This window comes from Piliocolobus tephrosceles, chromosome 1 (genome assembly GCF_002776525.5).
Source record: "Piliocolobus tephrosceles isolate RC106 chromosome 1, ASM277652v3, whole genome shotgun sequence".
NCBI lineage: Eukaryota > Metazoa > Chordata > Mammalia > Primates > Cercopithecidae > Piliocolobus > Piliocolobus tephrosceles.
In genome coordinates this window covers 160810522-160830562 of record NC_045434.1, presented here as the reverse complement: position 1 = coordinate 160830562, position 20041 = coordinate 160810522, and the positions used below count along the sequence as shown (strand labels likewise).

The 20041-nt window shown below is 40.1% G+C and overlaps 1 protein-coding gene across 3 annotated transcripts in view; it reads left to right on the top strand.

Moving 5' to 3' along the window:
- Window positions 1-20041, top strand: part of NFIA (nuclear factor I A) — a 381808-nt gene that overhangs the window by 339877 nt on the left and 21890 nt on the right. For 2 of the 3 annotated variants that reach the window (XM_023187422.2, XM_023187427.2), the window contains one exon: window positions 5181-5272. The exons of the other annotated variant lie outside the window; for it this stretch is intronic. In XM_023187422.2, coding sequence (XP_023043190.1) covers window positions 5181-5272 — 92 coding nt within the window. The remainder of the gene's footprint in view (window positions 1-5180; window positions 5273-20041) is intronic. 3 annotated transcript variants of the gene reach the window in all.

Sequence of the window (20041 nt, the reverse complement as noted above, 5' to 3'; positions counted from 1 at the left end):
ACAGTGCGTCTCACTCGCCTTTGCAGCCTCCATAGTGCTCAGTACAGAGCCTGGCACGTAGCAAGTGTTGAAATATCTCTTGGAGAGAGAGGAAAAAAATGAATCTATTAAAATGTCTCTATGATGCACTGCGGAAGCTAGACGTGGTGAATCTAGTTTAAGGGAATGAAGAGGGGGTGAATGTTTGCTACTTCCGTATATTTGGAGTCTTTGATAAAACAGACCAATTTTTCTTCTAACTTCATGTCGGTTTATAGACCAGGCTGCCAGGGTTTAGGGTACCTCGTCGCTTGCCGCATCTGGAAGTAAATTCAGAACCTCAAAGCTCACCCTGCCATATATTTTCTGCCAAGGTGCTTCACATTTTCCTCCTAGCTGCAGCCAGAGGAGCTGGCTGTCACTCAAGTAGGTCAGCCCCAGGTGAAACCAGCCACTTAGCCTCCTTCTGGGCACCCTATGGGTATATGGAGGGCTTTTTGTTCAAAGAGCAGTCTCCTTTCAGGTTTACCCTTTACACAGAAGAAATCTGGCTAAATTTTCTCCCTTTTCTGCCTTTCTGTGATTACATGTATTTTAGTGATTGCTAAATTTGAACTAAACCTTGAAACTAACTGCCTGCTTTCAAAACCAACCAATATGAACTCACATTTTCCAGTTTGTCAGTTTTGGGGAATTTTATTAATATTATTTTTATCTTAAAGAAACATCAACTGGCTGAGTGTAGTGGCTCATGCCTGTAATCCCAGCACTTTGGGAGGCCAAGGTAGGAGGATCACTTGAGCCCAGGAGTTTGAGACCAGCCTGGGCAACATAGGGAGACCTCATCTTCAAAAATAATTTTAAAAATTAAAAGGGCATGATGGCACATGCCTGTAGTCCCAGCTACTCAGGAAATTGAAGTACAAGAATCATTTGAGCTCAGGAGGTCAAGGCTTCAATAAACCATATTCATGCCACTGCACTCTAGCCTGGGCGACAGAACCAGACTCCATCTCAAAAAAATAAAGAAATATCAACTGACATTGGCATAAATATTTTAATATCTTAATATCTTCTTCTTCAGTCATTTTTTTTCCAAAGATAAGACAAAAGCATCTCCACTCAAATCAGTTTGACCACGTTCTCAACACCATGTTCAGGTGTAATTGTTGAGTGAAGGCTATTACAGACTCAAAACTAATTGATCTGGAAATGCCATGGTTCCTTTTTGCAGATATATCCCTTATACCTTCCCATTTGGGAAAAGAAAAAAGGAAACCTACCACAGGAGCAACAAAAACTGGAATTTGTTGGGCTAGCGGTCAGTGAGCCACATTTATTTCTGAGGACGTAGAGGCAGTTCAGTCCTCTCAGGGACATCCGCCATGATAAAGAGCACTGCTTGGTCTCAGCACCTTGGGAGGCCAAGGCGGGAGGATTGCCTGAGCTCAAGAGTTTGAGATAAGCCTGAGCAGCATGGCGAGACCCCCATCTCTATGAAAAAAAAAAAAAAGCAGCACTGATAGGTGATTCCCCCTACTAACCCTCTTCACCCCACTCCCTCGTGTCCATGTACCCCACAATGCCCCTAGAGATAATTCCTAGCATCCTCAGAGGCCCTGTCAAACTATTGTTCATAAAGAGAGAACTGTTCTTGAGCCATTCCCCAACTGATCTTAGGAAGGCAGGACCAGTATTGTCTAAGTGAAGGATTATAGAATTAGCAGTGCCTACCCTAAGAGGGTAACACAGAAAGAACGCAAATTTTCTGGATATGGAATCAAATTCTGGTTTGGAATTTTGATACTTACTGCTGGAGTGCTGGCCAAACTAAGACTCTTGGATAATGTGAAGAAATACATTAGAGAGAGAGAGAAAATATGGTCAGATTAGTGCAAATGAGAGCTTGCCAGAAGCTTCTTATAGAAACATTCTTCAATGTTAGGAAAATGGTTCATAATAGCACTATCGCTAATATAGGTAAAATGGCTGCTAAAACAAAAAGCAAACACTTTCTGTTTCAGAAGCAGCCAAATAATCAATTATTTGATTTCTAATAGTCACGTTTGCCATGAGGATTCTTATAATGAGATTATGTAGCCAAGTTGATTTCCCTGTTGACTTTATCAATAAGTCATCAAGCACTTCTGAATCTCCCCTCCAGAATTCTCGAAAATGTCCTACAGTAATCTCCCCAGAAAACTATTTTCTGGATTTTATGATTTTTCATAGCTCTACCTACAGCTTTGATTATTGCTGTTATAAATAAGTCAAGAATTATAATTAAGAAGGATATGAATATGATATATCCTAGTATACACAGTTGTATGTAATGAATTACCTTATTGCCCCTTTACTTGATATTCATGTTGTAAGCTCTTAACTGTGCATGTATAATTGATTCACTATGATAAATGTGATTGTTTTAACAAAAAGTTTCAATTAAGGTTTTATTCAACAGTGTAATTCCCTTACTCAGTTGTTTCTTTAGGAAAATCAAATTCAACTTATGTTGTATCTTTTTTGGGACTACATCCTGTTATAGGTGACCATCCTGCTAGAATAATAGAAGATGAGTCAGAATTTCGTTCTTCCTTCCTTTATTTTCCCTGTGTGCTTTTCCCAGAAGCTAGCTTTCTATGGAATAAATTTGCCTGGGCACCATTTGTCCCATTGTTTCTCTTGGGTACTGAAAGACTAGTCGACTTTTGTAGTTTATATATATATATATATATATATATATATATATATAAATGCAAACCCACTAGCACCTCTCTTACCATTGTTCTGTTTTTTAAAGAACTAGAATAAAATTTGGAGAAGCTCTGGTAGGCCTTGAGAGCATGAAAGGGCTTCTGGGATGTTGTAAAACTAAGACTGCATGTTTTGTCCCATGACTGAAGAAGGGAAAGTATCTGATTGTTGGCCTCATAGAAATTTTGCATAGCTAAAGTATTTGTATGCTAAATCTTCTTTCAAATGGAGAAATTGAGGTTAAGCAAAAATAGATGATGGGATATAATATAGATACCTTTCCCGATTTAGTAAGCTTGCTATAGTGAAACTATTTTCACAAAAAAATGACACCCCCCCAACCCCCAGAATGGCTTCTGTGTTGGGATCAGTTAGCATGCTTGTTTTGGATGTCCCCAGTATGGTAAGAATGTCATAGGAAATCCTGCTATGCGTCTATGATGAGCAGCAGGTGGGTGCACACTGTTCTATTAGGGCCATCAAACACGGACTCACGTTTCAGCGTCTGTCATCAATCACTCAGCCTTCATACCTTAATATACCCTTCATTCCTTTTTGTTCCTTCTCAACCTACCTACCTATTCATGTGTGAAAGAACACTTTTTTCCTTAACCACTAACAGGTTCAACAGGTTATTTCACCTCCTAGCTTCCTCTTTATCCCTCCCACAACCTCTTTGTGCTCTAAGAGCAGGGGAACACACTATCAGATAATTATACTCTATCATTTTCCATTTATAAACTTTATGTTGCTGTTTCTCAAAGCATATCAATAAAACCGTGGGGTGAATGGAACACTTAATATAGATTATTTTAGTGAGCTTTTAAAAAAATTAAATTATCCCCATGCCGGTAAGTGAGAGGTACCTGCAGAATGGCTAAAGGCAGAGGTATTTCTCAAATCTATTCAAATTAGTCTGGCATAGCGTGGGCTAGAGACAAAATCAGTAGATCCACATTGCTAGACAGTATGACATATACATTTAGATCATTTTAAATAAAGTCATTACTGAATAGATCCTCCTTAAACAAATACTATTATCACAAAAAGTTTCTTATTTAAATGAGACATCAAGGACCCTCATGCTCAACCTCTGTTCAGTGCCATTTTAACACAGCTACGTCCACATCCACATGACCATTGCAGATCTGTTTGGGTGGCTTAGCTCTTACCAAAGACAACCAGCAGGGCCTGGGCCAGGTGGTGGAAATTTTATCCCTAGAGTTGTTTAATGAGAGAAACAAGAAGTATGAGCAATTTTCTGTAAAACAGAAAGCCAGAGTAAGAGGAGCAGATGATGTCAATAAGGAAAAAAAAATCTGGCAGGAATTTGATATCATGCCCTCAATTATCTGTGTTTTAAAAAGTTGCATATCCTGATTGTTTCTTACATGGTGTTTGTCTAGAGTTAGCTTAAAAACCTAGATTGTTTCTTAGATGATGTGTGTCTAGAGTTAGTTTAAAAACCTTAGGTCTTTTTAATTATTGTTAAGACATTTGAAATTTTTAAGTAACTGTCTAAAGATTCTAGCACAGAGGAAGAATGTGAACAAATCCTTGGAGTTGGTGATAAAGAAGTGAATTGCAGGACACCAAAAAACAAAATGTACCTTTGGATTTATGAGCCAGTGAAACACCAAAGCCACTGAATTTTTTCCCACTAAAGTAGAAAGAAGCTCTTAAATACAAATACGAAAACCAACAACAAAACTTCCATGAACCAAGAAAGGATAGTAAACTGAAGTGTGTTACCTGAGGTTCCAGTGTGATATCTTAGTTCACAAAGGGTCTTGATAGTTTATGCCTGAACAGAGAGGTTCTAGGATGGGAAGTCTACAAATGTTAATATGAAAAGCATATTTTGTGCATCATAAAGGTTCTAGACACAACTGGGCCTATAAAGACAGCTTATTCTGAAATGGTTTTCTACCTCCTTCCTGGAGAACCCATTAGTTCCTTCTGTAAAGATTCCTCTTCCATCTCTAGCTGTAGAGGCACAGGACCATTTCATGATTTTTTAGGAGTGTAACGGTGTGAAAAGCAAGCTTGTAAAATGAACTGCTTTCCTCCCCTTCCTAGCTAATTTCTTTCTCCCTCTGCTCTAAAGACTAGGATATCTCTTTCTGACCCCAGAGCTCATGTTTAACTCAGAAAGTATACTTTGCCAATGTCCTGCATGTTCTAATTTGTATGGTAGAAGGAGGAAATAGCTCGTCTGAGCATCAGTTTGACATCATTTTATCCCAACGGTCTTTGGAAGCCAATCCGCCTTCCCCCTTTTTTGACTGTCTAAAATGCCCTTGCTAGCCAGACCCCTTTGCTAGCTACAGTGTTTGCACATTTCCTTGTTAATCAGCTGCGTCGGCTCAGAGACTGTGTGTTTTGGTGTTGTTTGTGTGTGCAATCTCGTGCCGCTTCCTGAACGCATGTGTCCCTTCCCTTCACAGCCTACTCGACACCCAGCACCTCCCCCGCAAACCGATTCGTCAGTGTTGGACCACGGGATCCAAGCTTTGTAAATATCCCTCAACAGACACAGGTGGGCCGCTCTCATCTTTTCTGTATGTGGTGCAGCTTGTATTATTCATCAGGTGCATTTTAACTTGTCTTTTGGCACAAAAGGCCGCATTTTCCAGACCCTGTCCAGTCTTCCCTTTCCTCCTGATCCCAGCCACATTTCCATGTATTCTCAGAAATCACAGAAAACTTTCCTGCAGTTTTTGCTTCTTGTATTGAGTGGGTAGAAGAAGAGCTATTTTAGCTATGGCAAAAAAGGTTTCCCAGGGTTAGCTAGTGTGTGTTCCCTCGTTTAGGAATTCATGGCCCTCTAAATGCAAGCAGACAGAAGCAGGCCCCTACAGAACCTGAAAGTAAAACCAGTGACATCAGAGTGCATGCTGGGCATGGAGGGACAGCCACTCCTCTGTATTCATTAGAGGGTCCCCAGGAACCTGGCAAGCTTTCTGAAAGAAAGAGGGGGAAAGGGTGCATGAGCCCTATGAAGTTGCTGGTGTTGGTCCAGAAATAAGACGTGTTTGTTAGTGGTTACTGCTGGCCACTGGGGAGCAAGGTGCAGTGGGTGGTGAGGGGTGTGTATGAGTCATATCTGAAGCAGGTGATTGAGAGAAGAGGACTGCCCAGACATCCAGAGCTTGTCTGCCCATAGACACTTGTGTTTTGTGCTAGTCCAGGTCAAGGAGAAGAAATCTTTTTGAAAAGTTTTGGAATGGCTGCTGTATATTGAGAAATAGTAAAAGACTTTTTAAGTTCAAAGTTAGTATAGGTAGAGGCATTTAGAGGTTTGTGAAATAGAATTATATTCACGTTTTGAAATAAACTACTCTCTGATTTCCTAATTAGAACATGACCATATTTTATCATAATTAACTTAAGGAAAGTATTTTCTCTGTAAGGTTCTTAGCATGGTGTTTGAAAACATTCTTGGAGCAATTTTGTGCACATGCCTGTGTGTGGAATCTCCAGATGCCTAATTTATAACTATTCGCCTCCGTTTATAAAACTATGGCCAGGTGCATATGAATGGGATAGATTTGCCTTCCTGGGTCCATTTGCTCCCTCTGTAAAGAGCTTTGGTTTATTGCTATGACGACAGCACAGGTTAAACTGCATTGTATCTGAAGCCTTCCTCACACTGAAGCAGGGTCACAGAAAGTACAGCATCAGCAGAGAAGGCAGCTGGGAGGAGAGGGGGAGCCAAAAGGGGAGAGAGAAGGTTAACTCTTGAATTTCCCACCTCTGCTGTTTCTTCTTAAACTGGCCTGCACATGGCATCTGAGATTAAAATCTCCTATTCAGTACCTCCCATAAAATTCTTTCAGTTATTTGCTTATTTTCCCATACCTTCAAATATTCAAACACTTTTCTGGTGAATTTGAAGTTGCATGATTACCTGTAAAGCATTAAAACAGAAGAACATAATTTAATTTTGTACATTTGGTGTAAGTGTCCAAGTTCAATGAGAGGGGGAGAACTGGAGATAGTGGCTCTATATTGGATGATTCATTTTCCCAAAGCATGAATGTCCTCAAGTTGCTTTATTAAGAGCCTTTAAAATGCAGCTTTGAAATGTCTTGTCTGTATTTTACATAGTATTTTTTATATAAGCTGTGATTCACAGCCCTGAAATTGTACGCTGTGTTCCATTCAATTTATTTCTCTGTAATCGAAATGTATGATATTCCACTGTGGCTTTCCTTCACAAATGCCTCACTTAACCCAGAATCTGAGTTTTCGTAATGCTGACCACAAAAATTCAATTCTTAAAAATCCAGATTTTCCACGCATCTGGATGAATGATGTCATGTAGGCCCAATATTGGCATCTGGAACTGAAACTTTTTTTTTTTTTGGTTTCTGTTAAATATTTGGCATCATGGGGACAACAGCTTAAATTTTTCTTACCACAATGACACCTGCCACATTTGGCTTGAAGAAAGTCATTCCCAATTGTCTAATGAGAAACTATGCTAATGGAGTTGTCATTTTCCCCCCCAAAAAAGATATCTTGAGGTAAAAATTATGTATTCTAAATATTTTAATTTTAAAGCATGTATATTAACTCTTTCCTTAAATGAGGGACTATTTTCTGGAACCACTTAAAGTGTTAGACATATGTAAATATAGATAATAAAAATAATAATATACCTGAAAAAAAAAGTTCCCTTTCAAGAGGACATTAGTTCAGAAGAGGAATTTTTGACAAGAATTTTTAAAAATATAATTAGAACATGGTCTGCATATTTCCTAGGCAAACTTGTGTTTTTCTATATTGATACCCTTGTTATAAAGCATGACATTTATATTAATTGAATTACAGGAAAAGTTACCTGGGAAAACAAAATTTTGCTTTCTACCTATGGAGGAATAAGAATTGAAGCGTCACCCAAGCAGATACTTAAGCTTTCTAAATGTAGAAGCAGTATCTTGTACATAAATCTATAAACAAATGCAAAATAAAATGGCCTTTCTACTCCCAAAGACCAGTTTCCAGTGGAAATCTCTTAAAATGCCTGAAGCATCATCCTGTAGAAGATGGAATTGATGGGGTCTCTGTTTTTTCAAGTGGGTAGAAATTGAACCAATGCAGGCATTATAAGTAGGCAGCTTTCAGACTATCATAAGATCTTTTTTAAGAAAAAGAGTTATTTGATTGTATATAGCTTCTACGGGGCATTTTCTGTGTACTAAGTCCATCAAGTATGTGATGCACCTAATCTTTATAGTCACCTAATAGGCTAGATCTCTACTTTATAGATGTGAAAGCTAAGACTAAGGAGACTGTTGATTTTCCCAAGGCCATACAATAGTCAGGAGTGGAGCAAGAATTTGTACCCAGTTCTGTCTGACACCAAGGCCTATGCCCTTTAACCACTGTATTATGTTACTGCTTGATGAGCTGCTGAGCTCTTTTCCCTGGGGATTTTCCAACAGAGACTGATGCTCACTTCTCAGGAATACTACTGGTGAAGTCCCTGCTTTTATCCCTGAGACTGCATTAAAATCTAATCTTGAGTGTATACCCCCAAACATGGAAAGCAAAGTTTCAAAGAGATATTTGTTTGCTTATGGTTGTAGCAGCATTCTCCACAATAGCCAAAAGGTGGAAGCAACCCAGGTGTCCATTGACAGACGAATGGATAAACAAAACATGGTGTGTACGTAGAATAGAATATTACTCAGCCTTTAAAAGGAAGGAAATTCTGACATACGCCACAACGTGGATGAATCTTGAAGACATTATGCTCATTATGCTTATGAAATAAGCCAGTCACAACAAAATAAATAATATATGATTCTACAGATGTGAGGTACCTAGAGCAGTCAAATTCATAGAAATAGAAAGTAGAGTAGTGGCTGCCAGGGGTTAGGGGGAGGGCAGAATGGGGAGTCAGTGTTGAAGGGGTGCAGAGTTTCAGCTTTGCAAGATGAAAAGAGTTCTGGAGATGGATGTTGGTGATGTTTGCACAACAACGTGAATGTACCGAATCCCACTGAACTGTACACTCAAAAATGGTTAAGATGGTAACTGTTACATTGTGTGTATTTCACCACAATTTTTAAAACAGAATCATTAAATAAGCTCTAAAGTCCTTTTCACCTCTTAGGAGTTAAAAATTGTGTGAAACAGTCAGGGCAAGTGGACAGTTGATCAGAGTAATCATGTGCTGACTGCTCAGAAAAGCACTAATTATCATGCCCAGCACATAGTGGGTACTCTGCATACATTGGCTGAGTCTAAATGGTTCAGAAGGAACTTTACAAAATATGACTTTTTCTTATTATATTCATAATACATGTTAATTGTGGAAAATACAGATGAGAAACAGTATAAAAATCACTTGTAGTCCTACTATTAACATTTCTGTATAAATCTATCCAGAGTGTTTCTGTGCATACAAATATATTGCAAAAAGTGAGATCATATTATATACACTGTTTGGTAGCCTGCTGTTTCTTCCCCTTAACAATATATTATGGCCTTCTTACCATGTAAATTGGAAAAATTGAATATTGGCTTTTATTGCATCTATTCATCATCTGTAATGATTGGTAGGGAAAGATAACATGGATAATTGAAAGCCATTTTTCCTCCTCTTTCGCTTGTAGTCTGCTGTTTTCTCCAGAGAATTCTTCCCTTGACTGAAGCAGAATTGCCTTCTCTTTAGCCTTGCCTTGAGCTAGTTTTCTTTCAAACTGCCTTCCAGTTGCATTGCATATCTCGCCCTGGCTTTCAGCTTTGCTCGAACATTCCTGCCTTATCTGTCCCATTCTTTTGCCTCACTTGTCTGCTACCTCTGCTACCATCATTTGCCTCTCATTTTTCTTCTCCTTCTCCATATTGTAAATGATCATTGAGATGAGAGGTGGCCACCTCCCTACAGCCTTTAGAACAACCATCAACACTGAGAAACTGTGGCCACTTGTCCCACCTTGAATCTCTTATTTTTCAACATTGTCCCGTGACAGCTGATACTAACATATAGAATGGTCTCTGGGGTATACAGTATTTACTTCACTTTAGACACTATTAACGTGCCCTGCACGCCCACTGAATAATATAATGTAATGATAGGGAACTTGCCATTGTTTCAAATAGCAGAAAGCCAATGGCCATTTCAGTTGCATCCCATAACTTAATCTGATCCCTGAAAATGAGAACCATTAAGAGGAGGCATTTATTTAAAGGAAAAAAAGTTAATATTTCATCATCAGGTAATAAATAGAAATACCAATTTCCACACAGGAGGACTGAGCAAAGAACTCATTTTGATTCAGGTTCTAGTTTAATCAAAAGGTTTAAATAAAATGCTTAACCTGCAGAACTCCAATGAGGACTAATTCTTTAAAATGAAAAATGAGTGCAAACAATATTAAAAACAGGCATTTCCTCCTTACCACCCAAATCTATCACTGTTTTGCATCAACAGAATCGTGGTATCCGAAATGCTGTTTAAAACCAAATTACCATTCAGACTATTAGAAGAGTCACTTGGCATGGCGCGGGCCCGATTTGTTGACAAAAAGGCACAGGTGCTATAACCTTTGCTTAATAAATCATTTAGCTGCCTGACTTGCAAGCAGTGTGATTGCCTTTGCCTCATGAAATTTACAATATATGCACAAGCCACACACTTCACTGTGTTGGAAGCTGGCTGATCTGGTGAGGTCCCTGCATAGCTAAAGTATGGTCATGACACCCATTGTCTGCCTCTGGTGGGGGTACACCCAGAATGGGAGAGGTGGAGATCACGGAGAGCATTTTGAGCTGTTGCCATTCTGTGTGTCGTATTCCTGAAGCTCTACCTGAGAAACCAAAGCTTAGGCCATCTGTGGAACTCTTCATAAGTTCCTTTCTTCAATCATTTAGTGTTTACTGAATTACTTAATATAGCCTCAACACCTACAAAGTACAGGGACTAAAAACTCTCCTCGAGTTGTTCGAAGTCTAGCAGAGGAAACATATGTGAAGAAATAATAGTAATGACAACATCAACATCAATAATGCAGTGTAATACCAGTACTATAAGGATTTGTCTAAGAGGCTTTAAGCAGAGTTGGGTATAAGAACTTTCCAAAGAGTGGAAGCAGCAGAAGAGGCTAGATAGTTTTTCTGTCCTTCTCCTTGTTTAGCTTGGGCCTAATGATATAGTTCTTGTACACTTTTCCCTACTTTTAACTTTTGCCAATCAGATGGTAGATCGTGTTCTAGCCCATCCCAATAAGAGAGACATGTTCAGTTCTGTCTTCTCTGGACCAGATAAAATTAGACTCCTTTACTGCTGCACAAGGCTCAACCAGTAACCCCTTCACCCCTCATTTCCAAGAAACACCCCCTCCTGGTGGTACATCCTCACTTGCCCACCCAAGCTCACTTGAGATTGCATTTGAGTTAGCTGAAGCCATTACCGGGCTCCTGCCCACCCTGACAGGAGCTGCCTGGGTGTAGAAGGTTAGTTAGCACACAGAAGTTCAAGGAGCAGCTGGAGAGTTACAAAGGCAGGAAACTCAGATTCCCTTAGAGGAAAAAAAAAATTATATATATATAATTTATATATATATTTATTATATAAAATATATTTTAAAATTTATTTATTATAATAAATGTATGTTATTTATTATGATAATAATTATAATAATTATTAAATAAAGAATAATAAATATTTATTCATTATTATATATAATAAATAAATTTATATCTCTCTCTCTCTCCCACCCTGCAACTCTACTTCATCTTCCAATTAGAAGTGGATTTGAGCATTTCAGTTTCAAGCCCACACAGCTGAAAACTCCCGAGGTTAGAGAGGAATGGCAGATAAAATTCCATTTTCTCCTGACTTGGAGCCAAGTTCAAAGTCTTATTGGCCAAATGAGTATTCTACAGCACCCATGCATGCATGCTAGGTTCTGTGTCTACACTTGCTACAATACTCAAGAGCCCTCTAAGGTTGGTGCTACATCTCCATTTTACAGATGAGGAAACCGAAGTTTCAGAAGAGTACATTTGTCCCTTGGTAATTGAGGTAGCTGAGATTTGAACCAGTCTCCAAAACTTATCTTTTTTCCCAAATACTTATCTGCCTCCCCAATTGTTTGTAGTGAAAGGTTACTGACCATTTTCTCTTTAAAAGAGTCGAAGATTGACTCACACTCTTATATCAAGGAATCAGAAGCCTTGAGGTTAGTCCCAGTGCTCCCTGGCTCCAGTGGGACTGTGCTGAACTTGGTTCTTCTGAAGATCTGCCCCAGTCTCCTGCTCATGTCTCTGTAAAACCAAGACTGAATTCATTCTCTCATCCTGCCTGGGAAGAAGACCTTTACTAATGATATTAGTCTGCATCTGTGAGAACAGCTAGCCTTTGTCCAGAGACCAGATAGCAGAGCAGCTAAGATAACTCCTTTATTTTCAGATTTTAGTTGAAGCTTTATTCCATCACTTAGAAGCATTCTCTGTGTTTTATTTTTGTTGTTGCTGGGTTTTTCTTTTTCACAGTAATTCAGTTTATCTAGTCTAGTTTTCTTTAACTTTAAAATAGTGAAAATAGTGAGATATAAATATGTGTGTGTATATATATATACACACACACACAGCCCTATGGTTTTGAGTCTTAAATTCTGTTAGTGTAAAAAAAGTGTTTAACACCTAATGAACACCTAACAAATGATAGCTTTCATTGTTTGGTTAATAACTAAACTCTTACTTTCTGGATTACGAAGTATTTTCTCATTTGATTATAAGAGTTACCCTTTGAAGTAGGCAGAGCTATTATTATTGTTATCCCCACTGTATAGGTTAAAAAAACTGAAGTTTAAAGAAGGGAAGTGACTTTCCCAGAACCACATATCAAGAGGTCGGTAGAGCCAGGACACAAATCCACTTCTGATTCCACTTGTCCTATGAAGGAAGGACTTGTGTATAAGCCGTTCAGCACCTGCCGTTCTATGGTCAGAACCTACTTACCAAAAGCAACCATCTAACAAATTAGGAAGCCTCCTCCTACCCCCTGCAAGATCCTAACCCTGTAGGTTGCTCCATTGAGCATCAGCCTTAAAGGTGCCCAAAAGCCTTTTTAAATTGGGCACAGCTATTCTTCCCTTGTACAGGCAGCAGCATAAGTGCACCGCTTCTCCCCTTATGCTAAATTGTGCCTGAGAAGGGCCTTCCCAAGGGGAGACAATGTCTCTGAGAGTGGTAAGGACCGGCAGGAAGTGAATGCATCCACCCAGAATCTAAAGGAAAAGGAGGTACCTAAATTGAGGTGGTGCCTGGTCATTTTTTCTCGTATGTTCTCAGCTCCAGTAGCAGGTGTTGAATAGTAAGCAACACCTCGCAGAGTTGAGTTACTCATGCAATCTGCTTCGCCTCCCTCCGTACTACTGTGGGCAGGAGTGAATCGTCCCAGCTTCCCCAGCTCCCACACCAACCTGTAAGTTCTTGACACATTCTCTTCACATACACTTGGCGGCTGACTCACTGACAGGCTATGAGACACTCTTAAAATAAATTTTTCAATAAACAGAGTCTTTGTCTTTCAGGTTTTAATTTGGCAGCATGTTGTAGACATCCTTGGCCACAAACTTCACTTCTGGACAAAGTTCGAGCCATTAATTCTAGACACTGTTCACCTTTTCTCTCTATTCCTATTCTTCCTGTCACCTTTGCTCCACAAAGATTTGGGGGATCTTCTTAGTTGAAACAAATTGATGATTATTATAATAATTAAGGTCTCTACGATAGTATCTGGCACACAATAGGTACTCAGTAAATATCGCTTCCCTTCTTGCTTCCTTTTTTTAGTATTAAAATGAGAACAGTGGCAGTAGAGAAGGGGAAGGTAAAAAAGAGATTTCACAGGAAATTTTACATTGTATGGGAGAAGAAGGGAAAAGACCAAAAATCTGCTATCCATTCAATTAGCACTTGGAACTGTGGGAAAGGGGGGACAGAAAATGATGTCAGGAAAAGGGTTGGAGAAAGGAGCTGTGAGTTGGTGGAGAGAACTGACAGGAACTAGATCAGAAGTTGATGATAGCCATGCATGGAACTTAGAAAACCATAGTGCCAAGTGCAGAAATGCCATCAACATTTCTAGCTGTTAGATGGGTCTCCATAACAATGCTTCTGATCAGTGACATTCCAGGGTACTAAGGGAAATGTACTGGGTACTCAGCAGGTTTCTCTGGGGGAACAGGAGGAAAAGTCAGGATTTGAGGAGTAGGACAGACCTGTTCTGACATCCTGGCTGTGCCATTTATCTCAGTGGTCTTGTGTATCTTACCCTTTAAAATTCAGCTTCCTCATCTGTGAATTGAAGGCAATAATAGTATCTACCTCATAGAAGAAACCCCAATTAAGTGTGGTATAAGGCAGTCAGGATTATTTTTCTCACGTCACAAGAAATCTGTGAGTGAGTGGGTGTTAGCATTGTTTCAGTGCTGCACGAGGCCAGCAGGAACCCATGCCCTTCCTAACATTCTGCTCTGCCTTCCTCAGTATGCTGCCTTTTCAGCCTCATGCTTAGAGCCTCTAACTGCAACATGGCTGCTGCAACTCCAAATAGCATAGTCATATCATACCTTATTTTTCCTCTAATATCAGGGAAAAGGCCCTGCTATTCCTCCTCTGCACCCTGCTAGCGAATTTCTTTGTAGGTCTCCTTGGCTAAATCTGGGTCACATTTTAATCTCTAGCTGCAAAGGATGCTGAGAAAACCAGCAGAAGATTATCTTGATTGGCTCAAATCATGACCCATCACCTAGGACCAGTCACATTTGCCTCTCTAAGCAAAATTGTCCCAAGGAAGAAGGGGCAATAGATAGTGGATAGACTGTTAATAGGATCTGCCGTGTTCTTTTTTCCTGTTCCCTGATAGGTTTCATGCACTTTTCAACTCCAGTAGTTGCACTTGACCCTCTTGTCTCTGAATGCTTGGCTTATTACTCTGCCTTTCCTCCACACACTCCCTATGTGTTTAGGAGACATATATGCTGTGTGTGTGACTGTGCAGAGGTCATTTCTTTTCAGCCTGTGTTTGAGGTCCAGGATTTGGGCAGAAGTCCTGGTGTTTTGTGCAGACCAGCTCCCATGGGGCTGGGTCACCGTGTACTGGTTAAACACGGACTCTGAAAAGGCTGAGTTGGAGTATATGTGCCTTTGTGGTTGCAGGGGAGCTCTGTGAAACAGTGCCCCGCGTGCCCTCCAGAGTGCTTTCCAAACAGGCAGCAATAGGTTCTGGGTTTCTCTTTTATGACTTGGAACCAGATGCTTCCTTTGCAAAAGAAAAGAGCCTGGTTTTGCAGAGCTTGAGTCAACAGGAGTTCAGAGAACAGGAAAATGAGTTGACTGGCCCTGCTGCATGAACTTTGAGGAGAGAATGCAATACAGGTGGTGTTCTCACTGTCCACAAAGTCCTTGCTTGTGGAAATCTCAGGCCCAAGGAATTGGCCTTACCGAATATTTCTACACTCTAAATAATGACTGTTCACATAAGGAAAAGAGTCAGCATTAGGAATCCTTTTGGACATAGGCTTTCTCAGGGCTTCTAATGAGTCCAAGGCCTTGAAAGTTCCACTGACACACACAGTTTCAAGCCCAGAACTTGCTGTCTAATGTGAGATCCATCGAAGATCTCACGCGAGGTCCCAGTGATTCTTCCTGTCCACTTTTCTCACACCTACCTGCTTACCTTCTTGTTTGTTTTTTGAGGACTTAGGCACATTCTTTGATCAGTGGCCTGTCTTTTTGGGATATAACCTTTCTATTGAGTCTATTCATTGAATTACATTCCACAGCACACGCCTCCCCCAAAATATTTGCGTGAGAATTTTTCTTAAGGTATCACATTGCTCCCTGTACAGCAGAGATGATATAACCTAGCACTTCTAATTGGCTTTTCACTTTCCGAACACTATACACATTTAACTAATGAGTCACATGAGCTTGTGATAAGCCGGATCCCTTGTCTTAGAGCAGGGACACTGGGTTGTTAGGACAGGCTGTCCTGGCCCTGTGTTTCTCACCCTCAACACCCTCCTTCCTCAGAGTCTGAATGTGTTGGGATAATGGGGATGCCACCGGGCACAGTTGTTCTCAGCACAGGGCAACCTCGGACCCTCACAGTGCTGCCTTGATAATGTGGGAAGCACCCTTTGCTGCCCTCCAGGACTGGACTGTGCTGCATATCTCCTGTTGCCTTGACCAGTGAAGGGAAACGTAAGGCCAGCCCTTACGACACACAGCTTCTGTCCCTCTCAAGCACAGTCTTCCTTCCACTGGTCTCTGGCAGTGTGTCTGTGCATATATGGGGAAGGAGTGGTACTGGGGGGATAGAAGAACAACACAGTAGGTCTAGTAAGGGAACTGACCATAGGAGGGACTTGTGCATCTTGGTACACAGAGAAATCCTGGACTAGGAATCAAAATACCTGGATTCCTAGCTCATCTCTCCTACCCGCCAGCTACATGATTGATCTTAAGGAGGAGCCAGAATTTATTGAACACCTACTATATTCCTGGCACCATACTAAGCTGGAAGGGAGGCTAAAGATGTACATTATTCAATCCCCGCCATACATAGCTCACAGAAAGAAAAGTAAAGAAACTAAGATGTGGTCGGTGAAGTAATTGAAATAGGTATAATCCATACAGAAGAGTCAGTAACTAACTCTGGGGAGAAGTATGGAGCTCATGGAAGATATGCCAGAAGAGAAGACACATGAGTGGTTTTGAAGGAGACAGATATACTTGGTGAGGAGAACATTCCAGACCAGGCAGGAGGAACAGTGCATGCAAAGGAATAGCAGTGTGTGTCTAAAGAACCCTATTCTGTTTGATGTATCTGTCAGTTTACAGTAGATGTGGAAACATTAGATCAGGGTCTAGTCATGAATAAATACATACCTTTATCCAGGGGTAGTAAAGCACTTGGACTTTATTCTGTGGGAGATAGGAAGCAGGTGACGGGCACAGTGGGATCTCTGTATGTGAAGAAACCTCTGCCTTGCTATGTTCAATCCTCGTGAGATACAGGATTTTACAGGCAGTAGTAGCATTGAGACCTATGGTCATGAGGTACCTTCCTCTTCTGGGCAGTGGAAAAAATAGAAGCTTTGGAGGGAGACAGACCTGAGTTTGATCTCAGTATGTGACGCTGGAATAATTTTTAGCCTTTCTGACCCTCAGATGTCCCATCTATAAAATTATAAATGAATGCCTGCATTCTACTTAGAATTGTGTAAAGACTCAGTCTGGTTAGGATGTAAAGCCCCCAGCACACTGCCCAGCCAATGTGTGGTGCTGCCTTTGCAGCCCTCAGGAGGGAAGCTCTGTGAGCACTGGAGGCGGGGTACTGCTCATTTATCTTTAGGACAAGGGGCCTGTGACCATGAAGAAGAAACAGAAATGGTAACCCCAGATGTAATCTGGTAACGTTGTCCCTGAGTTGAGTCTCTTCTCACCCCATCCTCCCGTGTCCATTTTCCATAAGTTGTGCCATTAATTCTCTCATTACCCAGTGGAATGATATTTATTTATTGAGATCATACTTAGTGTACTCCCAAGGAGCAAGTTAAAGTTCAACTAACATCGCCAGTTTCTCGTTGTCAGGATACACTGAGGAATCCATACAGAGAGCTTCTGTGTGTCTTATAATTTCATATAAAAAATGATTAAATTTTATACTGGATCAGGGAGGGAAGGAAAAAAAAATCCCAGTACAAAAACAAGTTCTGAACCTAGGAGCACAGTTTCTGAATGTTTATTTTGTCAGATACACAGCTGACATGATTAGTTCTAATGGGGTGGTGATCCTCATTGAATTGCAGATTGGTATGAGTGACTGAAATACCACAGGGACTTAAATAAGTGGTGCATACGGTATTACTTAGGCTGCATCCTTTAGCCAAGGTGAAGGCTTCGTTTTCCTAACATGCATGCACACACACACACACACACACACACACCTGCTACATATGCATCCATCTAGTCTAGAAGCTCCACACTGAACATTAATTACCTATCTTAGAGTAAGGCTGGCTGGCCTTTACTTCCTTCCCTTTGCCCTGTGTTACCTGATTGCACCCCTAAGCCCCCACACTCTCCAGTGCAGATAATGGTGTATCAGATTAGTCTGCCTTGCTGCTGCGTCAAGACCCAGATCAATTTATTGACTCTGCTAGAGTGGCTGGTACGGCAATTGTTACAAGAGAAGAATAGAAAGTGAGAACGTGTACACGTGAAAAATAAAAATGACGTTTTGTTCTCCTCGGCCCCCTCCCCCCGTTTTTTGCCTCATAGATCTTTATGTGTTTACACAGCAGAGAGCACTTTACTTAAGTTAATCAGCTCCTTCTACATTATTAATTGTGACAGGGTGCCACATGACAGGATGAGTATTATGGGAAACATCGATCTCACTCCGATGGTGTGGACCTGAGCAGGTTTGGTATTCCTCTCCCTGTCTCGCTGCTTTGGGGTCCCATCAAATCACACTTCCCTGATTGACAACACAGAATACCTCCCATCAATACGATTGATTTTGTGAAAAGGACAAGGAACATTTTTCAACTGGAGAGAGATGAATTGTGGTTATGGGAAAGAGAACATCTCAGAAATCTTTCAGGTTAGAAGCCTAAATTGGGAACTAAGATATTATTGTCATCCCAAACACAAGCGTAATTTGTACCCCCTGAAAAATGATATTAGGAGAAACTTATTACAAGTGAAAAATAGACTTAGTGGAGGCCAGCAATGAACCTGAGGACATAATGGCTGTTTTTAAAAGGCCACCTGCTAATTTTTTTGTGAGGAATTTTTGGTTAAGTGCACATCTTTGAAAGACATTTCATTAAAGTTCAACTTTCATGGCTTATACCTGTAGACCCTAACATAAATCCTGTGTGAACGGACAAAACTGAGTGGGTGTCATTTGTGACCTGGAAATAAAAGGTCAACCATTGAATTTATAGCTTTTTTAGTGAAAAGAACATAAAGATTCCTGCCAACTGGAGTCAATCCATATTTTAATGTTTCCTAGTTAAGATTATAAAATCAAAGGGATTAGGATCGTGCTGCTCAGTGAAGGTCAAAAATTAAATGTGATGGGCTAAGTGTCATTCCCATGGGGCAGAAGTTAATATTTCAAAAACCATTTCTACCACTGGCAGTCAAGAAATGAATTGTCCATGATCATTAACCAAGTTAAGGGGAATCCCACTATCATTACTAAATTTAATGATGATTATTATACTAATCAACTATATTATTAAATTACTCTGCTGTTCTGCAATGTCCCGAAACAGTAATAGTGAATTGATTGCTACCAAATAATTCTCATATATAGTTGAGAACAAGTTGAGATAGAGGATCATGGATGAAGGCCTCCTTTTGAGGAAAGAAGTTGTGACTATTTTATGGATAACAGTGATAGTGTAGAATGTTCTTTTAAGATGAAGAGTGAGTGGCACTACAGACCTGTTATTAAGTATAATTCATCAGTACATGTTTTTTTAAATACAAAAAAAAAAAAAACATGTATTTCTCTTTATTGTGTTTTTTTTTTTTTCTCTCTTTCAGATTTTTGTATCTTCCTCCCCCCCCATAAAAATCCAAAGTAGACAGTACTTTTCTTTTCTTTTCTTTGGGGAAAAAAAACGTCTATTTTGCCAGAGTCCTTTTTCCACAAATTTTCTGAGCTCTGAATACTGTCTACTTTGGATTTTTATGAAGAGGGAAGAAAGGATATTTAAATGTCTTTATATGATGACTCAGACACATGTGCCCTGTACCATTTTCAAATCCATTTTAAGATGCCAGTATTTTTCAAAGTTTTAGAATACAGAACACTGAAGCTGGTAATTTCCTTAAAGATTATCTACTCCAGACTCCCGTCATTTTTCAGATACAACTTTAAGAATATTTTGGAATAAAGTTCATATCATTTTTAATAAAGTAGCACCTCCAAATAAGAGGGCCAAAGCCTGGGGAACTGAAACAACTTGCAAGGCCCCAAAGCTAATCAGAGACAGAGCAGGACTGAAATGCAGGGACCTGCCATGAGTGAAGGAAGGGACTAGTGGTTTAATATGTGGCTTAGAAAATGGGGGCATGGTTTCCATTTTACAAAGGTGTTTTATAAAAGCCCAATATCCATTAGACTGACTCAAATGCATTGGAATTCCAAGAAACAAATGCATGTAATTCAGAAGTTCACTTTGCAGGATTTACTTTCATAGACTGCCATGCAGGTGTGTGTGTGTGTGTGTGTGTGTGTGTGTGTGTGTGTGTGTGTGTG